At 43.4% G+C, this 27,220-nt stretch overlaps 1 protein-coding gene across 1 annotated transcript in view; it reads right to left on the minus strand.

Annotated features, from left to right (window-relative positions):
* The window catches only part of LOC126484643 (receptor-type tyrosine-protein phosphatase kappa), a 707,160-nt gene that overhangs the window by 78,378 nt on the left and 601,562 nt on the right, over positions 1-27,220 (minus strand). Inside the window, exon 13 of the mRNA XM_050108233.1 lies at positions 24,907-25,094. Coding sequence (XP_049964190.1) covers positions 24,907-25,094 — 188 coding nt within the window. The remainder of the gene's footprint in view (positions 1-24,906; positions 25,095-27,220) is intronic.

The raw sequence follows: 27,220 nt of genomic DNA on the forward strand, positions 1-27,220 counted from the left end.
TCTCAACAGATATCCTTCCGTTGTGGTTGCACCTACGGTATGGTTATCTGTATTGCTGAGTCACACAAGCCTTCCCACCAACGGCAAGGTCCATTATTCATGGGGGGCTTGGGGAGTGAGGCAGGTGGGTGGGGCGCGAGGGGGCAGAACAATATTAAAATACATTAAATTTATACATATTATAAAAATGGGTGTATGTGTATATGTAAGTAAGTATGTTCCACATCTCCTCCTAAAACACTGGACCAATTTCAATAAAACTTGGTACTCATATCAGTTACTGTCTGCAAAGAATCGCTGTGAGGGTGAGAACCACTTATCCATCAATAAGATGGGGGTGAAAAAGTAGCTTAGCTCATGAAATGCAAATAGTCAGAATATATTCAGTCAGTATTGGAAAATGAGAGCAGTCAGTGACTTGCAACATACTTTACATATAATTTCAAACCTTTATGAAAACAACAATGTAAGGAAAAGATAGACTGCTACTTATCATAAAGATGGGACATTAAGTTGCATACAGAGATAATTAAAAGACACTTTCACATAAGCTTTCAGTTGCAGCCTTTGTTAGAAAAAAAACAAAACAAAAACACATGCAAGCAAGCACATCTCACGCACACATGACCACCATCACCAGCAGCTAGGACCAGAATCCCTTTATCCCTTTATGAAACTTTTTCTTGTGAGAACCCCCCATGAAATGGTGTAAGGAAAAAATTTATCACTTACTACATTTTCACTGTTCATGCAGTAAAAATGCTGTATCAGGCATGCCATTTTAACTGACTATTTCTTTACTAATGCCTCCATTCACAATACATTTTGCAATACCACTGTATGACATGTAGCTCAGGAGATACAACTTCATAAACAATGAGATGCATTACATTTAAATATTTTACTTCTTTTCTGCTAACTCTGTTCATAACACATTTTGCGGGCAGTATCCACATGTGCGGCTGAATGTACCAAAAAAAATATATCACTGTATGACAAAAAGTTAAAGTGATCTGACATAATAAACAATGAGCAGTGTGAGAAGAAACCCCAGGGTGAATTTCGATACAGTTACAGGTGTAATATGTGTGAATTACGCTAAACACACATAAAAGACATAACATGTGCATACGTGGACAAGGCCATAGCCAAAAAGCTCCTCCTAAGCCCCTGGATTGATTTGAACTAAATTTAGTACACATATTACTTACTACGTGCAAAGGAATTCTGTAAGGGTAAGAACCAACGACTTCCTATTGTGGTGGCAATGATAAGGTGGAGAGAGAAAGGCGAGTAGGAAATGGACCGACAGATAGGGGGAAGAAAGAGATGGACACAGATAAGGGAAGGAGATGCACAGAGAGAGGGGACAATGGAGATGGACCGAGAGAGGAACAGGAAAAGATGGGCTGGGAGTGGGCATTGGAGGAGATGGAAAGGGAGTGGGGGAAGTAAGGATGGATCGAGAGAGGGAGGAGGATGAGATGGACAAAACCAGAGGGTAGGAGGGAACAGATGGACAGAGGGGGAAGGAGAAGATTGGCAGATGGTCAGTTGGTTGATTGGGGGAGGGGACCAGAAAGCAAAGTCATCAGTTCCATGATCTAAGGTGGCAGAAACCAAGGGACAAACAATACAAACAGAACAGTCCAGTCAATGGAAAAGGAAAACAGGGTAAACAAAGAGATAAAAGAAACATGGAGGCAGCAGAAAGAGTACGAAAAAAAGGAGGGGAGGGTGGGGCAATGGCGAGAGCAGGGGCACCCCAGAGACGCTATGTACACTGGGGCACCAGCACTGCCACCAACACTTCCCCATCCCCACTCCATAGCATGACCATAACACAACGGGGACAACACCAGGGAAAGAAGACACAACAAAAGGGGAAACAAAATTGCACAAAAGACCAGACAACACACAGGGAAAAGGGGGGAAGAACCTGACTGGTGTGGGGGCAAGGCCTCCATAACCAACGCCAACACTAATTGAGGGACTCCAGTTCCAGGTGGAAATTCAGGTACTTAAACCTGAGAAGACAAACAATTTTAGTGAAGATAGCCAAAGACAGATGTAACCATGTAAGGGGCGTCCGCTAACACCTGGGACAAGGAAGGTGGGAGGGTGTATTTAGGGTGAAGGGACAAAAGGTGGGGGAGTCCAGCAAAATATGGATTAGCATGAGGGGGCCTCACACTACAAAGGGGAGAGAGGGTGGCTCACTGCGGGGTAAGAAACCATGTGTCAATGTAATATGGCCAATAAGAAGATGGCAGAGGATGTTACATTCCTGCTGGGAGAGGCCATGTGGTGACAGTCTCCTTTATTGCATATAGATCCCAAAAGTCAGCTCATGATTGAGCAAAAAGGGATCTATGTAAAGCTGCATATATTGAACAAGCACACTACCAAGATCAGTGAGGAGGTTGTGTATGACAGATATCAAGGAGTGGTGGAAGAACCACCAAGCCTGGCCTGTTGGCCATTCATTCAGCTATATATAACAAAATTCAGGTGAGGGATGACCGTTTAATAAAGCAGAGGGCCTGATAGATGGCCATCAGTTCCACAGCAAAGACCCTACCATGACAGTCAAGAGATAGTGTTCTGCACCAACAGAAGATGTGAAACCATATCCCACATGATTGGTGTGTTAGAGCCATCAGTGTAAGGAACAATAGCATTCTGAAACTGCTGTGACAGCCAGCGGGACAAACAATGGAACATCATTGGAGTGATGGAGACTTTCAGACATTGGAAGAGGTCCATTCAAATCCAGGGCCGGGGAAATAACCAAAGGAACTAACCAGGAGAGAATGTGGTGAAAAAGACAAGGCGGGGAGATGGAAATCGCAGTGGAGAGAAGTGAGGTGGAGCCCAAATGGTAAACCCCCCCGAAGGGCGGGCAGTGGGTGGGCAAAGTCCCGAAGCGGTAAAAGGAATGGAGCAGAAGGAGGTGAGCAAATGAAGAGCAGGCAGTGATGGCATAGAAAACCATGAGCTGGGACCACAGACGAATAGAGTATGGATTCCACTGTCGACCAGAAGACTATCAACAGAGATACTGTGAAAGGCACTGTTGGCTAAACGGATACCACAATGAAGAACTGGAGCGAATAGGAGCAGTGTGGAAGGGGCAACTCATCCATAAACTTGAGAACCATAGTCCAGATGAAACAGAACTAATGCCCAATAAAGGTGGAGACGAATAGAATGATCCGTACCCCAGGAGCTACAGGCAAGGAAGTGAACACCGAGTTTACCAAAACAGCCAATGTTCAGAAGAATGATATGCTGTCAGAAAGGAGACCCAAGAAATAGAACTGGGGGACCACGGTCAGGTGTTGGTCACTGAGGTAGAGCTCTGGATCAGGATAGACCATAGTATGGTGACGGAAATGCACACCCTTGACTTACGGTGAGTGAATTGAAAACTGGAGAGCGCCCATATGGAAGTGGGTTAGATGGCACCATGGAGGCCTCTGAGTGTGAGCTAGCCCAAATGCAGAAATCATCCATGTACAGAGCAGGGGTGACAAATGATCTGGCGGAGGCCACAAGTCCACTGATAGTGATGAGAAAAAGAAAGGCACTTAATACAGAACAGTGCAGAACACAATTTTCCTGGGTCTGTGGAGAGCTGAGAACAGTGCATCCCAAATTCTGAATGACTGGTGGGACAGGAACTGGTGAATAAATATTGAGAGGGGGCCCAAAGACGCCACTCATGGATTTTAAGCAACATATGATGGCACCAAGCTGTGCTGTAGGCCTTATGAAGATTGAAGAAAACTGTGACATGATGGCAGCACTGAGAGAAGGCCTTTCGAACTGCCATTTCAAATCAAAGCAGATCATCAATTGGAGACCATCCCTCCCAAAAGCTGCACTGGGTCCTGAGATTTGAGGACCCAAATGAGCTGATGAGCCACCATCCATTCAAATAACTTCCAAAAGGACATTAGCTGGTAACTATCAAGGGATAATGGATCCTTGCTGGGCTTAAGGGCAGGAACCACAAGGCTGTCTCTATACTGAGAGGGAAAAATGCTTGGAGGCACATATCTTTTTATGGAGGACTGAGGAGTTGAAGCAATTGGTTGTGGATGAAATTAGGGCCAGGGGCTGAATAGTGGGAATAAGAGAAGGCCAGAAGAAAGGTTCACAGTAGGATTCCACCCGACAACAGGTAAAACGTAAGTGGGAAGTTTCAGCCCGCTGTTTCCAGATTAAGAAGGCAGCTGGATAAGAGGCTGATGTTGAAGCCATCGCAAAATGGGTCGTGAGTTGTTCGGTGAGAACTGATGGATCTGTACAAAGGCTGCCTGGAAGGGCAAGGCTCGGAATAGAAGACTGTCACTAACAACTTTGAAGGTTGCGAAGTGTGACCAACATCCATGATAAAGGGACAGAAGAACCTAGAAAGGAGACAAAGCTTTCCCAAAACATCCACTTTCTCTATTGGATTAAGTTACAGGCTTTGGCATGAAGACATTTAAAGATGATATGACCAGTGCAGAATAGGCGCTGCTTAAAATGTTGCATGGTGCAACAGTTCTCACCGATGGCAGTGGCAATGGCCCTGCTCCACCAGGGAACAAGCTGTTGAGTGGGAGATGGCAATGCTCGTGGCATGAATTATCTTAACTGACAGATTCTGAATGATTTCATCAATACAACCTGACAAGGAAGATGTAAACATGACCTGGAAGGTATATAGAGGGTAATGGGCATGATGGAAAGTCTAGCAGGTAACCTGACCATTGGGAGGTGAAAAGAGAACCAACAGGAAGTGGTCACTATCACAGAGGTCAGTGTATGGATGGAAGGAGGAGAGGGGAAGTGAACAAAAGATCAATGGCAGAGAAAGTGCCATATGCGGCACTGAAACGAATAGGGTAACCATCATTGAGAAGGCACAAGTCACGGTCCATAAGAAATTGGTCAATGAGGAACCCGCAACTAGCAAAAAAGCACTGCCTCACAAAGGGTGATGGGCATTAAAATCCCCAAGGAGGAGGAAGGGATGGGGGAGTTGCTGAAGGAGGGTAGTCAGGACATCAGGTGTAGGTGCTCTGTAGGAGGGAGATAGAGATTACAAACCATGATTGCAGAGTCCAAGTGGACTCAGACAACAAGTGTTTCTGACGTGGTACAAAATCGGATCCATGTACTAGCAATGTCCATGCAGACCAATGTGAAAATACCACTGAAAGCTGTCAAAGGGCCAACCCTGTTCAGAAAGAAAGCACGGAATCCAAGAAGGGTCCATGAGCGAGCATCAGTAAAATGAGATTCCTGGAGAACAACACAAGCTGCCAAGTAAAATGAAATAAGGGATTGCAACTCCATGAAGTGAGAGTAGTAGCCATTACAGTTCCATTGAATAAGCATGAACAGGGATCCAAATGGGAGGTGAATGGGCTGGAGCCAATCATGCCGCCAAGTCACCATCCATCATCGGCAAGGACAAGTGACATCCATAAATAAGATGGTGGTGGTGATGTTTGGTTTTGTGGGGTGCTCAACTGCTCAGTCATCAGCGTCCATACAAAGTCCAAATTTTTTAACAGTACAATTTTTTTTCACACTCCAATCTAGCCAGTGTCACGAATGATGATGAAATAATGAGGACAACACGAACAATCAGTCCCCAGACAGAGAAATCCCTAGCCCGGCCAGGAATCGAACCCAGAACACTGTGATCCAGAGGTAACAACACTAGCCCACGAGCTGCAGACCCACAAATAAAAGGTCAGAACTCAGGTTGTTAGTGGGAAATGGCATCTGTGGGAACACCGGAGGGGCCCTGTCCTGAGATTTCTTTTTCTTGTCTTTTATAGATCGAGGAGACAGGGACACAGAGAGAGAGAGCAGGTCTCTGCAAGATCCAGAACAGAGAGAGAGAGAGAGAGAGAGAGAGAGAGAGAGAGAGAGAGAGAGAGAGAGAGAGAGAGCAGGCAACCTAGGGGCATGTGGACAGTGGGTCCCGCAGTCAAGTTGTGGCAACAGCCTGGAAGACACAGGGAGGGGGTAGGTCCTTGGAGGAAGTCCACCACTGGTGAACACTGAAGAGGGGGACACTTTTCCAGCCAGAGAGGGGGAGCAACATGCAGAGGGGAGGGCATGGGAACCATAGGGGAGGGGGAGAGGAGAGAGGGGATAGGACTGTGGTTTGGAAGAGGGAGGTTGGGGTAAGGACATAACAGAGGCAATGTTAGATGTCATCAACACAGGGTGAAGATGGTCATATTTCTGATGAGCCTCAGTGTAGGAGAATTGATCAAGGGACTTATACTCCTGTAAATTCTTTTCCTTCTTCTAGGCCAGGTAATCTGGTGAGCATGAAATTGATAGTTATGATAATTATAACACACGGGTAGTGGAACACAGGGGCTACCCTCAAGGAGTTGGGGTCCACAGTCAACACACAAAGGTGCCTCCATACAGTGGGAATACATTTGCCCAAATAGCAAACACTGAAAACAACTCATCAGTGGTGGGAAGTATGGCTTCATGTCACAATAATAAAACCATAATGCTAGCTTTCTGCAGGAGAGAGCAGAAGGACATGGGCAGAGATTGGGTGGGGGGGGGGGGGGGGGGGGGAGCAGACAGGAGGAAATGGGCAGAGTGTGGAGGGTGGAGGAGGTGGGTAGGGAGTGGAGGGTGGAAGAGGTGGACAGAGAGAGGGGGTGGACAAGACAGACAGAGAGAGGGGGGTGAGGAGGAGTTGGGCTAATAGATGATAGGAATACATAAATACCCAGGAAGTGACAGACACTCACAGCTAGTTTCCTATAAAGAAGGTCCTATTTATTCTTTTCTCTAGGATTGTTGCATAGAATGGAAAATTGCAAATTATTGGTCGTAGTGCTTTAATGGATAAAATTAATGTTTGATTTTAAATGAAAGGGGGTAAGAATGACTATTAAATGTGTGTACCACATCTACATTCAGTGGAGCCATGTTAAAGTATAAATTGCATTATGTTGGCAGACTGGGGTGAGGATCAGAGAGAGAGCGCCAGGGCAACAGTTCCCTGCTTCTTAGGTCCACAAATTAAAGAGCAAGCAGATGAGTCTCCATTCTGCCTACCCCACTATGCCACATGAAGCAACTACAGAGGGTTTCGCAAACCTATATCGACTCCCCTGCTGCTTGCCTTGCTGATGACACAGTACACAGATCTGCCTGGGGGTGTTTATTTTCCACTAAGTGCATTAATATGAATGTAGGCATGAGTTACTAATAATACTAACACATATAGACAAATTCCACATAAATTTCTGCACACTGTTTGACACTGCTAGAGGGGAAATTGGTTTTTAGTTATCCTGTATGGCAATTGAAGCATTCTTCTAGGAAAGGTGACTCCTCTCACTTGCTTTTCAGTTTGCAGAGAGACTGTACCTCCCCAACATTTCCTGTCTATTTCTTGTAAGTGAACAGACAAACCTTCAATGAGCTCATTTTTATATAATGGCATTATTTTGAGTTTATTAACTGAGCACTCATTTGGAGTTGTTAAGCTTTAAGTAGAATATTTCCTTGTAAACAATGGCTGAGAAGTGTTTAATTTGTAAGTGTGATGTTGTCAGTGACCTATGAGTGCTGGGAAAGGGACTGGATTAATAAATGTGGCATGTTGCTGCCGACTATTTTTGACAGTTTATTGTAATGCCTATAACCACATTGTAGTCATAGGTAGGTGAATTCGTGAATGACCTTCTCTCAGCATTGTGTTACTGGTGCACTGCATGAATCTCTTCCATTCTGGGATTACTGGCACTTGAAGAGTGGGCTGCACCGAGTGGAGCCACTTAGCACACATTCACAGCATATCTTGCAAGATGGGTGTGAATATGTCAGATCACATTCAAGTCTAGAACACTAACCTGGTGCAATGCATTGTTTGACTTATGTTGAAATATCTGAAGTCCTGTAACACTTACACAACCTACTTCTGTTGCTGAAGAAGCCAATTTAAGCATCTGGCCTCTTCACATGTTGAGAGAGTTGTGGCTAGGTGTATGAATTTGGTACCCCTCAAGCTGTGAAAAGTATTCCAGCCACTGATTGCGGGGATAATGAAAACGCCATTGTCTAATACATATTGACGGTATGTTACATTTGCAGCAGGTTCTTTGATTTGGTAGACACTAGGCAGCTGCAGCTGTTGAGCATTCTTATAAAACAGCTAACAACTCCAAATAATCACTGACTTAATAAACTGAAATTAACTCCACTATATTAACATGTGCTCAGTAACGTTATTTTATCTCCTCATGTAAGAGAACTGAACAGGAAATGCTTGGGAAATATAGGCTCTCTGTAAATTGAAAAGCGAGCAGCACTCATGGTCAGTAAAGTTGCCTTTCCCAAAAAACGCTATAGCTATTGTAAAGGACAACTAATGATTAATTTCCTCTCTAACAGTGCAGAACACATTTACATAGGTTCTGTCAATATGTGTTTCTTGCATTAGTATTATTCCTAACTCAGATCTATATTACATGCAGTGTTAACACATTTTGTGGAAAATTAACACTCCCAGGCTGCGTCGCTAATATTTCACAAGATGACGTGTGGAAGCATTGGTATAACTTTGTTAAACACCCTGTACCTGCTACTTGTGACGTAGTTGGGTAGACAGAATATGGAATCATTTGCTTGCTCATCAGTTTGCAGGCATATGAAGGAGGGAAGTGCGTGACCACAAACCAATGACCTGCCTCCCCTCAGGTGACCATTGTCCTTCCCCCACTCCCATCCTCTTACACCCCAGTCCTGGCAGATTCTGTGTGGAATTATGGTACTCAACAGCCTGTTAGACCTGAAGCGACAGAAAGGTCGCATCCCATAAAGTTTGTGCTTCCTACACTGGATGCTGCACATCAGCCTGGAATGTGAACAGATGTACTGCAAATGGCTGCTTAGTGTATGAAGCATCATTGCAGGGTTACGTAAATAAAAAGTAAGGATTATATGTGAACTGAGATGAGATGAGCTACAGGTTGCAAATAAAGTTTTTTGTCTACAATGATTTCAGTGTTGATTCAGACTCGATGCACATAATTCTGTAAAAGTATATTTTGAAAATGGGGCATTTATATGTGTATGATCATGTTTGTAAAATCATTAAACACCATATAAGAACATTAGAGCACTAAAAAAAAATATTCAGCCCTCCATAAAAATTCAGGTCTGAAAGGTTTAATACAACTCTGCTGCACTTACGAGTGGTACACACATTTAATATTGTTCTTAACCTACTTCATTTAAAATTAAACATTAATTTTACACGATTAAAATACTATTTTTAAGAATTTGTGATTTTTCCATTCCCTGCAACACAAACTATTGGTCCTTGGGAACAATGAATAGGGCATTTTTTTTTTGTAGGAAATTTAATCTAGTTTAATTTTCTACTTGTGAGCATTTTCCCTAGAATCGACAGTTTTCAAGTTATTCAAGAAAAACATAAAAATGCCAATTTTTAAACAACCTCCCCCCCCCCCCCCCCCCCTCTTCCTCCCCTTTCAAGGCTCACAGCCCACCTCATGATTTTTAGTATGTTGTTCCTAAAACTCCCTTCTACCAATGTAAAGAAATTTGTAAATCTACAATCTTTTACTCTAATTTTCCTTTGTAGACAGGACAACTACACTCTTTTCATTATTTTTGTTCTACCCATAACTTTCCAAGTATTGTATCTGCTTTAAAGAACTGGTTCCTTAGATCATCTTGGGGTCGTGGTATTTCATTTAACCTACAAAAAAGTGACCACTTTTGGCGTATAGTGCTTGTGTGATTTATTCAAGTTTCTTCAACAAGTCTCCACCCTCTAATATAGGCCTCACACTCTATAATCAGGCTTCTCACAGAGTCCACAAGGCCTCGGGGTGTAGATGCTACACTGGCCTTTACACCATGGTACAAACACCAGTACTTGGAAAAATGCTACAAATCTACAGGTGTGCTGAGAACCTTTAAGTGGAATTAGCTGTCTTCACCAATTTCAGCAGTCTATGGAAGTAGCTGAGATTAGTCTCATATTCCAGATGACACTTGTTGATGGTGTTTTCAGCTGCGGACTGCAAATCATTCTTGCATTTGCTCTCAATATGATCTCCTCTGCCTGGTCGACAATTGCCTCTCTAATACACACAGGATTCACATTGGATGTTTCTCTCCACGAAGCTGCTTCTGAAGTACACACCATGCTGCCAACAACTAGAATGCCCTTTTTCACTTTATCTATGATGCATACAAGATTACAGTTGTGTTAAATTCAAAAGTTAAAATGTTGGCTCAACCACTCATAATGCAAAATCACCACTTTTTATGTAAGAGTAAATGCTTTTCGATGGCATAGGTTGAGTCTGCATTTTAATCTTCAGAGTCCCTGTTTTCTCCAATTGTGGCTTTTGTGTATGTAAGGATTTTCAAAAAATCTGAGAGTATGTTGTAATGCACCTGGGACAGTCTAAACTCTTACTCACAAAGTGTTTGATACCACATTTCAAATGTATTTTTGAGCCAGTTTTGTTACACATCTCACAATATTTTCAGTCAAATTCAAGTGTTTAATAAAACGCTCAAAGATGTAGGGAAGATCAAATTTTGGATTAAAAATGTTTCAAGTTACATTTTTGTTGCAGAGATTGTAGATTTCTGTTTGTATATTACAAGAAAATAATCTTTTTTTAACATTAAGCAAACTATTAAACAGAAATTTAATTCAGAATTTTCAATTAAAAAACTAAAATTTATTTGTTTTCCGAAAGAGTTCACTTCGTAGCATTAAAACTGCTATTTCTAAAAAATATATGAATATGTAAGAAGAGAAGTATAAATTATAAAGCACTGCAATTAAAAGTTATAATCTTCTGGAATGCTTTTGAACACATAGTGATGCTATATAAGATCACACAAAGCATGCCAAAATGTATCCGTTTTCTAGTTATTAAAACAAGGTATTTCTCTTTTGGTTTGGAGGCTTTTGTTTTGGAAGTTGGAGTCACAGTTTTGTTTTAATTGTGTACAAGTTATTTTTGAGAAGAAAATAAAAAGGAAAATTCGAGTTTTAATCTACGAAAATAATCAACTCCAGTTCGGCGGGTGGACTAAGGTGGGTGTTGTGTCAGGTGGGATGGGTAGAGGGGGAGAGAGGCGGGAGGCAAAAAGATGGCTTAGAGGTGGATACCTAGCAGTTCAGAGGGAATGAGCCAGTAAACCAGCTAGGAAAGAAGGAGGGATGGGTGGCAGGTGCACTGGTGTGGGAAGTAATCCACATGCAATGGAGCCACTGGGGAGTGGCGTACAATGAAAGTGATGTGAAGAATGAACTGGGAGGAGGTAGCAGGGCAGGGGAAAAGGGAACTGTTGAATGGAGCGTGTGAGAAATTTATGTTAGCGGAGACTAAGAACAAGAGAGATAAGGAAGTGAAGGATGCATTGCAAGGAACCTGTGTAGTTCAGAAAGCTGGTGGTGGTAGAAATGGTCCAGGATGTGAAGCAGTGATTGAAATCAAGCATGTTGTGCTCAGCCACATGTTGTGCCACTGGGTGGCCAACTTTGTTCTTGGCCGCCAGAAATTGGTGATAGCTATTCATTCTTGTGGACAACTAGCTGGTTGTCATACTGATATAAAAAGCTGTGCAGTGATTGCAGCACAATTAGTATGTGACATGGTTACTTTCACAGGTGGGCCTACCTTTGATAGGATGGGGTAAGCCTGTGACAGGACTGGAGTAGGAAGTGCCAGCTGGGTGGAAAGGGCAGGGCTTAGATCTGAGTCTTCCAAGGGACAAGAAGGGGTTGGGAGTGTGGGTGGCACAGGGATGGACTTGGATGTTGCACAGGTTGGGTGGGTATTGAAATAATACTTTAGGAGGGGTGGGAAGGATCTTAGGTAGCATGCTCCTCATTTCAGGGGATGATTACATGTAATTGAGAGCCAGGCTAAGGATATGGCCCAGTTGTTCCAGTCCAGAGTGATACTGGGTGATGAGGCAGACACTCCTTTGTAGCTCATTCTTGGGGATAGTGAGAGGATTAGTGGTGCATGAGGATATGGCATGAGAAATATGTTTGTAGACAAGGTTTGTGTGTGGTAGTGCTTGTATGTGAATGCCCTTATGAGACGTTCAGTATATTGGGCAAGGGAGTTCTCATTACTGCATATATGCTGTCCATTGAGGCCAGGCTACATGGGAGAGATTTTTTTGGTACGGAAGTGATGACAACTGTCAAAATACAGGTAGTGTTGGCAGTTAGTGGGTTTAATATGGACAGAGATATGGATGGAGCCAACAGAGAGGATGATATCAACGTTCAGGAAGGTGGCACATTGGATTGAGGAGGACCTGGTGATGTGGGTGGGAAAGAAGCTGTTGAGGCTCTAAAACAATGAGGATAGAGTGTCTTGGTCTAGAGTCCATGCCACTGAAGTATCATCAATGAGAATGAACCAGATAAGGTGTTTGGTTTTCCAGAAAAATAGGAAGGTTTTCTCGAGACGACCATGGGCACCCACATGGCACCCTCCCATGCCAACCTGTTTATGGGCCATCTAGAGGAAACCTTCCTAGACTCCCACAATCACAAACCTCTTGTCTGGTTCAGATTCACTGATGATATCTTCATGTTCTGAACCCTGGTCCAGGATACCCTGTCCTCATTGCTCCACAACTTCAACACCTTCTCTCCCATCCAAGTCACCTGGTCCTCCTCAAACCAATGTGTCACATTCCTGTATGTTGACTTTCTCCTCTCTGTTGGCTCCACCTACACCTCTGACAATATTAAACCCATTAACTACCAACACTAACTGTATTTTGACAGTTGTCATCATTTCCACACCAAACAAATCGTTTCCATGTAGCCTGGCCATCAATGGACAGCATATATGCAGTGACAAGAACTCCTTTGCCCAGTATGCTTAAAGTCTTACAAGAGCATTCACTGTCAAACACTACCACACAAACCTAGTCCACACACAAATTTCCTCTGCCATATTCTCACACACCACTAATCCTCTCACTACCTCCAAGAATCAACTTTCATATTTACACTTGTTGTGACCAAGGCAGGTCACCGGCATGTGAGTTTGGAGGTGTTTGTGGTTGTTTGCATAAAAATGTGTGTACTTCAATGACAGAAAGAGCACAAACTTCAAAGTTAGTATACATAGCATTTTCTGTTGCGTAATTCTATGTGCCACACAGAAGTTTGCTATACGTGAGTATTTTATGTATATTTTATTTTGTGTGTACTGTATTGTGTATTATAGTGCTACAACACTAAATATAAATGAAAATAATCAGTTTGTGAACATTTAGTGTAAGTGCATAGATAAAAAATCTACTCACCAAGTGGTGGCAGAAGAAAACACACATAAAAAACAGTTTTATTTGTGCCATCTTCCTGAGCCAGTGGCTCCTTCTTCTGGCTGAAGTGTTGAAGGGAAAGTAAGAGGACTGAAGGGAAAGGAGCTGGAGAGATTTAGAAAATGGAGTAGAGTATAGAAAAGTCACTCAGAACCCCAGGTCAGGGGACAAAATGGGTTCAAATGGTTTTGAGCACTATGGGACTCAACATCTGACGTTATCAGTCCCCTAGAACTTAGAACTACTTAAACCTAACTAACCTAAGGACATCACACACATCCATGCCCGAGGCAGGATTCGAACCTGCGGCCATAGCAGTCTCGCGGTTCCAGACTGAAGCGCTTAGAACCGCTCGGCCACACTGGCCGGCCGGTCAGGGGACACTTACTGGATGGGATGATAAGGAAGACTTCCTACAACCATGCCCTGAAATGAGATCTATTCTGTCTGACATTTTTCCCACCACACCTAGAACAGCTTTTCATCGTCCTCCCAATCTCCAATATCATTATCAGACCCTGTACTCCTTCTGCACCCATCTCCCTATCTTATGGCTCCTATCTCTGTGACCATCCCCACTGCTGCAAGACTTGCCTGGTGCACTCTCCTGCCACCACTTATACCAGCCCTGTAACTAGCAAAACATATACAGGGTGTTTCAAAAATGACCGGTATATTTGAAATGGCAATAAAAACTAAACGAGCAGCGATAGAAATACACCGTTTGTTGCAATATGCTTGGGACAACAGTACATTTTCACGCGTACAAACTTTCGAAATTACAGTAGTTACAATTTTCAACAACAGATGGCGCTGCAAGTGATGTGAAATATATAGAAGACAACACAGTCTGTGGGTGCACCAATCTGTACATTGTCTTTCTGCTGTAAGCGTGTGCTGTTCACAACGTGCAAGTGTGCTGTACACAACATGGTTTATTCCTTAGAACAGAGGATTTTTCTGGTGTTGGAATTCCACCGCCTAGAACACAGTGTTGTTGCAACAAGACGAAGTTTTCAATGGAGGTTTAATGTAACCAAAGGACCGAAAAGCGATACAATAAAGGATCTGTTTGACAAATTTCAACGGACTGGGAACGTGACGGATGAACGTGCTGGAAAGGTAGGGCGACCGCGTATGGCAACCACAGAGGGCAACGCGCAGCTAGTGCAGCAGGTGATCCAACAGCGGCCTCGGGTTTCCGTTCACCGTGTTGCAGCTGCGGTCCAAATGACGCCAATGTCCACGTATCGTCTCATGCGCTAGAGTTTACACCTCTATCCATACAAAATTCAAATGCGGCAACCCCTCAGCGCCGCTACCATTGCTGCACGAGAGACATTCGCTAACGATATAGTGCACAGGATTGATGAAGGCGATATGCATGTGGGCAGCATTTGGTTTACTGACGAAGCTTATTTTTACCTGGACGGCTTTGTCAATAAACAGAACTGGCGCATATGGGGAACCGAAAAGCCCCATGTTGCAGTCCCATCGTCCCTGCATCCTCAAAAAGTACTGGTCTGGGCCGCCATTTCTTCCAAAGGAATCATTGGCCCATTTTTCAGATCCGAAACGATTACTGCATCACGCTATCTGGACATTCTTCGTGAATTTGTGGCGGTACAAACTGCCTTAGACGACACTGCGAACACCTCGTGGTTTATGCAAGATGGTGCCCGGCCACATCGCACGGCCGACGTCTTTAATTTCCTGAATGAATATTTCGATGATCGTGTGATTGCTTTGGGCTATCCGAAACATACAGGAGGCGGTGTGGATTGGCCTCCCTATTCGCCAGACATGAACCCCTGTGACTTCTTTCTGTGGGGACACTTGAAATACCAGGTGTACCGCCAGAATCCAGAAACAATTGAACAGCTGAAGCAGTACATCTCATCTGCATGTGAAGCCATTCCGCCAGACACGTTGTCAAAGGTTTCGGGTAATTTCATTGAGAGACTACGCCATATTATTGCTACGCATGGTGGACATGTGGAAAATATCGTACTATAGAGTTTCCCAGACCGCAGCGCCATCTGTTGTTGAAAATTGTAACTACTGTAATTTCGAAAGTTTGTCTGCCTGAAAATGTACTGTTGTCCCAAGCATATTGCAACAAACGGTGTATTTCCATCGCTGCTCGTTTAGTTTTTATTGCCGTTTCAAATACACCAGTCATTTTTGAAACACGCTGTACTATCAAAGGGAGAGCCACCTGTGAAATGACACATCATATACCTGCTTTTATGTAAACACTGTGCTGCATTGGCATGACTGTCACCAAGTTGTCAGGATGGGGCATAGGCAGATAGTGTGTACCAGCAACACACAACACCCTGTCGCAGAGCATGCTCTAGAACATGACAGTCGTGACCTTGGTGCCTGTTTCACCATATACGTGATCTGGATTCTTCCCCCAGACACCAGATTCTCAGAACTCTGGAGGTGGGAAATGGTGCTACTATATATCCTTGGTTCTTGCCACCTGCCTAACCTTAATTTACATTAATTTCTTTGGTCTCAGCATTCCTTCACAGTAACTATTCGTTTCTTCACTCTGTTTTAGCTTTCTAAGTCTTTCATTTTCTGATATGTCTATTTTTTGCTGTCCCCCTCACACTTCTGTTACATATAATCAACTTAGCTTTCACTATTATTAACTCTTGTGTGATGTTTTAACAGTAATATCTGGCTTGCATATTACCCTGTCTTCCACCTTTAAGCTCTCGGGTTTTCAAATCTTGTCCTGTGCAGTCCCCAACAATCAATCTTTCCTTCTCATCCCATCCAGTAAGTTTCGCCTGATCCAGGTTTTGGGTGTCTTTTCCAAACTCTACCACTTTTCCTAAACCTGTCCAGTTCCTTCCCTTCCACACCTCTCCCTTCTCCTTCAACCCTTCTGCTGGAAGAAGGAGCCACTGGCCCTGAAAGCTTGGGTAAGTAGAACCTTTTTTTATGTGTGTGTTACTCTGTAGATGCTTGGTGAGTAGATTTTTTTATCTATCCAATTACACCAGATATAATGGGAACTTATTCATTAGTAACATTTTTCACAATATTTGTTAGTCCTTCAAATGTAAATAAGTGATAGTTTTCTTTTTTTTTTTTTTTTGTTATGGTTTTTGGACGCAAAACTGCTACAGTTATTAGTGTCCGGTCTGTGACTTAGGAAAAGGTAAAAAAAAATGAAACTGGAAACCAGCGGCAATGGGAACGAAACTCAAAAAATTGGAGAAACTAAAAACAGAAGGAAAGCTTAAAAACCACTATAGAAGGGGTTTGGTTGTCCCCAAAAAGAGCTTCAAATGACTGACATCATCTCACTGGCACTAATAAACTTGAGAACGCGATCGGCTGAGTGCGTGTCATCTGCTAAAAAAGAAGATAATCAGGCGACAGCTGTAGACGGGCACGTAATGGAATAAAATAGGGGCACTCAAGTGAAAGGTGTCTTACCGTCCACAGCTGAGAGCAGTGGGGACAGAGTGAGGGAGGATCACCACTTAAAAGATGTCGATGGCTAAAAAGACAGTGCCCTATCCGGAGCCTAGTTAAAATTACCTCCTCCCGACGACACGTTCAGGAGGAAGAGGTCCAAGCACAAGGAAGAGCTTTCACGTCCCGCAATTTTTTATTGGGAAGTGTCGATCAATGTGCATCCCATAAAAGAGCAACACGACGACATAAAACACTTCGCAGATCGGCAAAGGGAATCATGCGAATAGCTGGCTGAAGAAGAGAGACTGCAGCCTTGGCCGCTATATCGGCTGCCTCATTTCCACAGATACCAATGTGTCCTGGGATCCAGAGGAACGCCACAGAGACGCCCCCCAAGTGGAGCAAGTGGAGGCAGTCCTGAATCCGGTGGACCAGAGGGTGGACAGGGTAGAGAGCTTGGAGACTGAGGAGAGAGCTGAGAGTATCTTAACATATAACAGACTGCATCCGCTGATGGCAATGGATGTATTGGACAGCCTGGAGAACAGCGTAGAGCTCCGCAGTATAAACCGAACACTGGTCGGGAAGCCGAAATCGATTTGGGGTGTCGCCATCAATATAGGCACTCCTTACACCAAACAATGTTTTTGAGCCATCAGTGTAAATAAATGTGGCTTCCTTATTTTGTGCACATAGAGCAGCAAATGCCCGACGATAAACAAGTGAAGGGGTACCATCCTTGGGAAACTGACAAAGGTCACGGAGCAGGCAGGTCTGGGGACGGAGCCAAGGCAGTCTGTACCCCAGTTGTCAAGAAAGTTTTAGGAAAGCGGAAGGAAAGAGAATGGAGCAGTTGACGGAAGTGGACTCCCAGTGGTAGGAGGGAGGAAGGGCGACCTGCATACCCTAAATCCAAGGAGGCGTCGAAAAAAATGTCATGGGCCGGATTAGCAGGCATGGAAGACAGATGGCTAGCATAACGACTCAGAAGGACATCTCGCCGACTGGACAGTGGAGTTCAGCAGTCTCAGCATAAATGCTTTCTACAGGGCTGGTGTAAAAAGCTCCAGACACTAAACGTAATCCACGGTGGTGGATAGAGTCGAGACGATGAAGAATAGACAGCCGAGCAGAGGAGTAAACTATGCTTCCATAGTCCAATTTCGAGCACACTAAGGCACGATAGAGGTGGAGAAGGACCACTCAGTCCGCTCCCCAGGAGGTACCATTCAAGATACGGAGGGTGTTGAGGGATCGCAGACAGCGAGCCGAAAGATAGGAAACATGGGAGGACCAGCACAGTTTTCTGTCAAACATAAGACCCAAGAATTTAGCGACGTCCGAAAACGGAAGGTTGACAGGTCCTAGATGTAAGGAAGGTGGAAGAAACTCCGTACAATGCCAAAAATTAACACAAACAGTCTTACTGGGAGAAAAGCGGAAGCCTGTTTCGATGCTCCAAGAGTGGAGGCGATCGAGACATCCTTGAAGACGTCGTTCAAGAGGGCTGATCCGTTGAGAGCTGTAGTAGATCGCAAAATCGTCCACAAAGAGGGAGCCCGAAACATCAGGAAGGAGACAATCCATAATTGGATTTATGGCAATGGCAAAGTGTACAACACTTACCATGGAGCCCTGGGGTACCTTGTTTTGTTGGGAGAGGGTAGTGTTCACCCGCACTCTAAATGTGCGCTATGCCATAAATTCGTGAAGAAAAAGGGGTAGCCGACCTCGAAAGCCCCAAGAAAACAGTGTGCGGAGGATGCCTGTCCTCCAACAGGTATCATATGCTCTCTCCAGATCAAAAAATATTGCTACTGTTTGGCGTTTCTGGAGAAAATTGTTCATGATATAAGTGGAGAGAGCAACAAGATGGTCAACTGCAGAACGATGCTTTCGGAAACCGCATTGGGCAGGTGTTAAAAGACTGCGGGACTCCAGCCACCAAGCTAAACAGCAATTCACCATACGCTCCAAAACCTTACATACACTACTCGTGAGAGAAATGGGGCGATAGCTAGAGGGGAGATGTTTGTCCTTTCCAGTTTTCGGAACAGGAACGACGATAGCTTCCCACCATCGTCTGGGAAAAGTACTGTCAGTTGAAATTTGATTATAAAGGCGAAAGAGGTAACACAGACTATGGTATGATAAATGCAGCAACATTTGGATGTGGATACCATCCGGTCCTGGGGCGGAGGAGCGAGAAGAAGATAGAGTAAATGTTGGAGTTCCCGCATGGAGAAAACAGTATTATAGCTTTCGCTATTTTGAGAGGAGAAAGCAAGAGGTTGCACTTCCGTTGCACGTTTCTTCGGGAGAAATGCTGGCGGGTAATTTGAAGAGCTCGAAATCTCAGCAAAGTGTTGACCCAATGAGTTAGAAATTGCGACAGGGTCCACTAATGTATCATGCGTGACAGTGAGCCAGAGACCGGGGAGAAACTAGGCGTGCCAAATAACCGTCGAATCCGACTCCAAACTTCCGAGGAGGGAGTGAAGGTGTTAAATGAGCTAGTGAAGAAGTCCCAGCTTGCCTTCTTGCTATCGCGGATGATGCGACGGCATCGTGCACGGAACTGCTTATAGCGGATACAGTTGGCCAAAGTAGGATGGTGTCTGAAAACGCGAAGAACACGTCGCCGCTCACGTATTGCATCACGGAATGCCTCGTTCCACCAAGGAACTGGGGGGCGTCAGTGCAATTCGGAGGTGCAAGGTATTCAACGTTCCGCAGCTGTAAGAGTAACGTCTGTAATATGAGTGACCTCATCATCGACACTAGGAAAGTGGCGGTCATCGAATGTCGCTAGAGATAAAAAAGTGTCCAATCGGCTTGGGAAAACTTCCAGCGTTGCGGGCGCATATATGGCAGTTGTGGCTGCAATCGAAGGACACATGGAAAGTGGTCACTCGAGTATGTATCAGCAAGGGCAAACCATTCGAAGTGCCGAGCTAGCGGACCAGTACCGACCGAAAGGTCCAAATGAGAGAAATTTGTCGTGGAGGCAGACAAAAATGTAGGGTCCCCAGTGTTGAGGCAAACAAGATCCGCTTGGTGGAAGATGTCTATCAATAATGAGCCACGCGGACAAGAATATGGAGATCCCCAAAGAGGGTGGTGGTGGTCATTGAAGTCCCCAACCAGCAAATAGGGGGGGCGGAAGCTGACCAAGAAGATGAAGGAGATCAGCTCGTGCCATTGGTGTGGAATGTATACAGTACAAAGAGAGAATATGTATCCAGAAAAGGAAAGGTGGACAGCGACAGCTTGGAAGGAAGTGTTTACGGGGATTGGGTGATAATGGAGAGTATCATGGAGAAGAATCATGAGTCCTCCATGTGCTGGAGTGCCTTCGACAGGGGGGAGATCAAATCGGACTGACTGAAAATGGGGGAAAACAAAGCGGTCGTGGGGACGCAGCTTTGTTTCCTGAAGACAGAAGATGACTGGCGAATAGGATCCTAAGAGGATCGTCAATTCATCCCGATTGGCTCGAATGCCGCGGATATTCCAATGGATAACGGACATAGGGTGGATAGAAAATGGAAGAATGTGACCAAGGTTGCTGTCAACTAAACGACTGCTCAGAGCTTGCGACCGACAGCGTGGAACGGCACTCAGACGAAGGCAGAAGATCCTGATCCATAGGTTGTTCAGGAGCAGCTCCTGCCACAAGTGAACGGTGGGTGATCGGCCACCAGCAGTGCGCCTCGGCGACACAAAAGACGGCCGAGGGCGGCTACCGCCAGGTGGCGCTGTAGATGAGACATGCCGGGGCGAAGGAGAGGAACTGGGTTTCTTATTAGCCTTCTTGGAAACAGGATGTTTAGATGAAGGAGGAACCGATGGTTGTGAAGTTGAGGTACGTAAAAAATCTTCACGAGTAGGCTCTTTTTTGGAAGTCCAGGTGTCTGACTTTTGGGCTCGAGATTTAGCAGAACCTGGTAAAGGGTGAGCCATAGAGTGAGCAGGCGAGAGTTGGGAGGTTGAACGGGTGATCTTTTAGCTGGTCGATCTGACGACCATGGCACTAAAGGTGATATCACAAGTCTGCGTGGCTGCCTCCTTTGTTGGCCAAGGAGAGGCAAGGACAGTGCTGTATTTACCTGTGTGACGCACAGTGGGCTTTCGACTGGCGAATAATTTTCGAGCAGCAAAGGTTGACACCTTTTCCTTCACTCTGATTTCCTGAATGAGCTTTTCGTCTTTAAAAATGGGGCAATCTCGAGAGGAAGCAGCGTGGTCACCCATACAGTTGATGCAACGAGGGGATGGAGGTGGACAAGCACCTCATGGGCATCCTTGCCACACGTAACACATTTGGCCGGATTGGAACCGGACTGGCTGGTATGATTGAACCGCTGACACTGATAGCAACGCGTAGGGTTTGGGATGTAAGGGCGAACGAAAATTATCTCATAGCACGCTTTTATGTTCGATGGGAGTTGAACTCTGTTAAATGTCAAGAAGACAGTACGGGTTGGAACGATGTTCATGTCAACCCTTTTCTTGACTCTATGAACAGCCGTTACGTGCTGGTCAGACAGGTAGTGTTGAATTTCCTCATCGGACAATCCCTCCAAGGAGTGTGTATAAACGACCCCACGTGAGTAATTTAAAGTGTGGTGTGCTTCCACCCGGACAGGGAAGGTGTGTAGCAGTGAAGTACACAGCAATTTTTGTGCCTGGAGGGCACTGACTGTTTTTAACAACAAGGTGCCATTTCGTAATCTGGAACAAGACTTTACAGGACCCGCAATTGCGTCGACACCTTTCTGAATAATGAAAGGGTTGACCTTGGAGAAGTCGTGACCTTCATCAGACCGAGAAACAACAAGGAACTGTGGCAATGATGGAAGAACTGTCTGTGGCTGAGACTCATTGAAATTACGCTTGTGAGCAGACATAGTAGAAGATGAGGAAACCATTGTGGAAGTATCCCCCATGATTACTGGCGTCTCTGATGGCACGCTCCTCCCTTGTGGGGGCCCTCTCTGAGGGCACTCCCGCCTTAGGTGATTGTTCACACCTCAGGTCACACCTCCCAAGGAACGGACGGAGGGACCAATCGGCACTTTCGGAAGGTAACAGCTTGGGTAATCACCCCTCCCTGGGCCTGGCCGTTACCAGGAGGTAAGTACGTGTCCTACCTGTCTACCCGGGGTGGGGAATTACGCGTTGCCCCGTCACCGGCTACGCATGGAAATGCGTGGGTCGGCCTTCAGACACGCACAGGGAGGAAAAAAGAGAAAGGGAAAAACAAAGAAAGGGAAAGGAAAGGAGAAAGGTCTCAAACGCCACAGTGGAGAAAAGGGTAAAGAGAAGAGGTAAGGAAAAGAGAAGGACAAAGACTTGCAAGCAGAGAAAGTGAAGAATGTGTTACATTTTTGAGCGTCCGTCTCCGGACGTAGGCACAAAACATACTCCCAGAGGGGGAGAAAAGGAAAGGAAAGAGGTGGAGGTGGGGGCGAAGATGGGGGATGGGGAAGGATGCGGAAAACGAAGGTACGCAGCCCGGAAAGGAAGGAGGGCCACATTAGCTCGGGGTCCCTTGCTCACTACGCACGTATCCACAAAAGAGTTGTGGACCCCCTGGGGGGATAAGTGATAGTGGGAGACAGGTTCAGTCACTATTGATAGGATTTACTCTGATGTACTGTGCCATAACCTTAACCCTCCAGCTAAGGGGCGCACAGAGTTCACATTTCGGAAGTCACTATTTTTCTGTGTAATCTTTTTCTGTTGCTCACGACCTTGTATATGTAAACTTGTTGCAAGATGACAAAGATGAACACAATCTGTTAATGATCATTCTCAGAGTGTTCAAACATGGATATGTCCACAGTGAAGCTTTAGACAAAACTGGGATTAGTTTGGAAAGACAATGTGCTGATACGCCTGTGTCCAATGTTGTTGCCCAGTGCACCACAGTTGATGGGCATCTCTTTGATGCCGCATCAAAGGAGTCCAAAACAATCGTCATTCAACAGTATATGGTGTTACAAACACCCAAAAACTTTATCAGTACTTTTCTCCTGTGTTTATAATGTAGAATGCAATTCCCATGTTTCCTGCACTATGTGTGATAAAAGTTAATTAACAATATTATGAAAAAGATAGTTGCTACTTATGAGATAATGGAGATGCTGAGTCACAGATAGGCATGACAAAAAGACTGTCATAAAATGAGCTTTCAGCCAACAAGGCCTTCGTCAAAAATAACCGCCCCCCATCACACACAAACACAACAGCTGCAAGAGACTGTGGTCACGTGTGAGAGTTGTTGTTTCTTTGTGTGTGTGTGTGTGTTCTCTTTTTGACAAAGGCTTTGTTGACTGGAAGTTTATTTTGTGACAGTCTTATTGTCGTGCCTATCTGCGACTCAGCATCTCCGCTATATGGTGATACGGTGAGTAGCAACTATCCTTTTCATAATAGTGTTACACTCTATCCTGAATTTTCCATTGTTTAAATTTTAATTAACAATCACTTCTAACTTCAGATTTTGCTTTTCATGATGCATTTCTTTTACATAATTCTTACAGCTATTCCTGTTATTGAATAAAACTTGTCCACTATTTTATACAGAAAAATTACAAAACTGTTGACAGATGGAGTGTTAAGTCACTTAGGAAAACTTGTTCATGAGAACATCTACCACTACATGTACTCAATCAGGATCAGACCTCCATTAGGAATGATTTGCATGACCAGCATCTATACCTCCACAATCCTCAGAAATTACAGCCAAAAAATCCATCTAATTTTACACAAGATTTTATCACTGTAACTCAAGTCACAAGGAAACTGTTTTAAATTGTTTATGATGTACAGTGTTACGTGCCACTCAAACAGACTGATATCAGTGAAGATTTCATTGGAGGCAGGGTTCCATAAAAGTCATTAGCTTGGCCCATACCTTCTTTCACTTCTGAAGGTGTGTTTTCATAAAACTGTTGTTATTAAATAAACTATTGTTAGAATTGTTGAGAAATGTTGAAATTAATATATGGCAACTAATACGAATATAAGGTGACCACCTAACGTCCTACTTTGACTTTTATGTACTCTGTATTTAAGAGCTAAATGTATGCCTGAAAGGCACATTTCACAGGTCTTCAGTAAAATTACGAAATTTACTCTGTCACAGTATGATAGCTGAGTCACTCTCTTGTGTACAGTTACCTCAGTGCATAGAGAAGTAATTTAATAACTTGGACTAACGCCTTAAACAAAACTTAGAACTTCTACTCTCTCTTTCACACATTATGAGAGTGTTAAAAGCATTGTGATATAGATCCTATACGTGAGTTGAATGATAAATAATGGGGCAATATACTGTTTATTGTAATATTATTTAATGTCTTGGTGACACCAGAAACCAGCTAAAACTTGGTTAAGGTAAAACAGCCTTTTTGGAATATATAGTAAATCCCTTAGTGGTCAGTTAGAAGTGGCATACCTTCACTTTCATTTATGTATTCACATTTTTTGTTTGTCGTTACGCCCCACCCCTCCCCCTCATCTACCCTTCCTACCCTTGTTACCACAGATGAATCTGTTTGTTGCATAAAGCAAAGTTAAGTGACTACTTTCAAATGTGTCAACTATGAAGTTTTTTGATTCTTCTTGCAAATGAGCCTCAGAATCCAAAATATTCTATTGTCATTTACACATCTATAAAATGTATAATTACATCAATTTTCAGTCCCACAATAATTTTCTGATAATCATTTATATCAGGAAACTTTTAAGCTGTTACAGATCACGTCACTTCCTTCTATCCCATAGATCACAATTCAGCACACCATGAAAAGTTTTTAGAGAGGAATTGGATTTGTTACTATGGAAAATGCAGTGAGCTATTTAATAATGTATAAGTACATGCACACGTCTTTTATTTAGTATATGCACAGGTAAATGCAAGCATAAAAAAAAACCAAGAGAAATCTCTCACACACACACACACACACACACACACACACACACACACACACACAGAGAGAGAGAGAGAGAGAGAGAGAGAGAGAGAGAGAGAGAGAGATATGGAAATAGTTTTAAGAATCTTACTGCGAAACAACAACAACAGGCCCATAGTCTGTCCTCTGCCTCCATCGCTCCACCATATTCATGAGTTCAACTAATGAGTTGGTTGATGTTGGAACTTTATGGCCCATTGGCCAACAGGTCAGCTGAAAAAGCTGGACTGTCTTTGGAGGAGCCTTCACACCTGCCATTAGTTCAGTCAGTGAAACAATCTGCAAAACACCAATTTGAAATTATAAATTCTGACACATGGCTAACATTATCTAAACTGCAATGTATAAAACTATACATTTTAATTTCAAATATCTTATTTAACTTGTTTTGGTATCCTTTTTCAAATAATAGAAAGCTGAAACTTCCTGGCACATTAAGACTGTGCTGGACTGGGACTCAAACCCTAGAACTTTGCCTTTCACAGGCAAGTGTCTGGTTAGCTCCGCTGGTATGGTACTTGCACACGAAAGGCAAAGGTCCCAGATTCAAATCGTGGTCTCACAGCCAGTTTCAATCTGCCAGGAAATTTCTTGTCAGCACACATTCCGCTGCAGGCTGAAAATTCATTCTGTAGTACAATGATGTTCACTGCCATAATTTCCCTCTGCTTCCTCATATGTTGTGATAAGATTATTACGGAAAATGACTTACAGCATCCTTTACTGAAAACTAAGAACTGAAGACAGGCTTTGTTTATCTAACTGTCACTTTATTCCAGACACAAATAATAAAAATATGTAAATAAAATCTGCAATTAACAAAAAGAGAGGAAACTATAATTAGTTTCTATATTAAAATTAAATAGACTCTATTGCCAATTACGATGGATATCCAGTTCCAATTATGATGGATATCGACTTCCATCAGGTAAAGAATTTCCAAAGATGACAAGTGATTAAACCACTTATTTACACACACGAAAATTATTGGTTCCAATTCTTCTTTGCTTTATTTCCAGAGAAAATGTTGGCATTAAATGCACAGAATCTTTTAATCAGCTTGAAACTTTGGACAGTATTATTGTTCCTTGAAGAATTTATTAATGAGTCTGTCAACAGTTGCAGTACTTATTAGGTGCCTAGTTTCGACACATACAGATTCATCTTCAAGCCTGGCCTACTGAGGCTGCACTGCCAGTGCCTGATCTTAATAACAAACACTGAGCAGTAACACATGCCCTAAAAATGTTTGCAGGAAGAATGCCACAATCCATATACATCTGTTAACAAGTCAAACTCAAACTTGTGAATTGTGGCAGTCATACTGCAAACATTTGTAGAGCATGTGTTGCCACTCAATGTTCATTAATAAGATCAGGCACTGTCAGTGCAGCCTCAGTAGGCCAGGCTTGAAAGTAAACCAATAAGATTCAAATCCAGTTGCCTAATAAATACCGCAACTGTAGACAGAACCATTAATAAACACTTTAAGGAATTTAAATAAAGTTTCTGTACTCTGTCAATGAAACGCAGAAACTGAAGAGTATTATTGTTAATGAAAATGCATACAAAAAACAAATACAAATACAAATAAAAATCTAAGTTACGTTACTCTAGTCTTAGTTTTATTACCGACACTGCTCTTTTTTGCAGTTTTTTTTGCACGAGATCTTTCAGCGTTCATTGCACACGAAGTTTTCATTTGGTTGCTGGATTCATCTTTCGTTTCGGTGAGAGTTTACCACCTCTTCTGAAAATCATGTGTTTGGTTTTGCTACAGTTTATTTGTAAGTCATTTTCCACAGCCCTGATGTGAGTCTGTTTAGCACATTTTGTAGCTCTTCTTTGTATTCTGAACATATTACCATGTCACTCACATAAAATAGGATTGTCGTTGAGCTGTTCATGATGACCTTCATGATGTCTGCTGGCATGATTGTTGAGCAGTGTTAGACTGATTGGGTCTCCTTGTAGCACTCCCTTTGTTTGAGTTGAATTCTTGTACGTGATGATATCATATTTGGATGTGCTTATATCATATTATGTGTCTCATTATTTTGTGTGTGTTGCCAATTACATGATGAGTTTTTGGGTGAGTGTTTCTCTGTTAAGAGTGTTGAAGGCTTTGCTATAGTCTATAAAAACAACAAAATATTTTTTCCTTTGATGTCTTAGGGTGTTTTGCACTTGCTCTATTAAACAGTTTGCTTTATGTAGGACGCTTCTTCCTTTTCTGAAACCAATTTGGTTTTCTGGTATTTGGGTAGCCACTCCAGCAGTAAGCCTGCTGCTTAATATTTCCACGGAAATTTTGAAAGATGTGTTTTCGAATGCTGTGCCTCTATATAAGTCTGGGTCAGAGGTATCTCCTTTTCGTACGATATGGATTTTGATTGTGCATTGTT

Source organism: Schistocerca serialis, chromosome 6 (genome assembly GCF_023864345.2).
Source record: "Schistocerca serialis cubense isolate TAMUIC-IGC-003099 chromosome 6, iqSchSeri2.2, whole genome shotgun sequence".
In the NCBI taxonomy this organism is placed as follows: Eukaryota; Metazoa; Arthropoda; class Insecta; order Orthoptera; family Acrididae; genus Schistocerca; species Schistocerca serialis.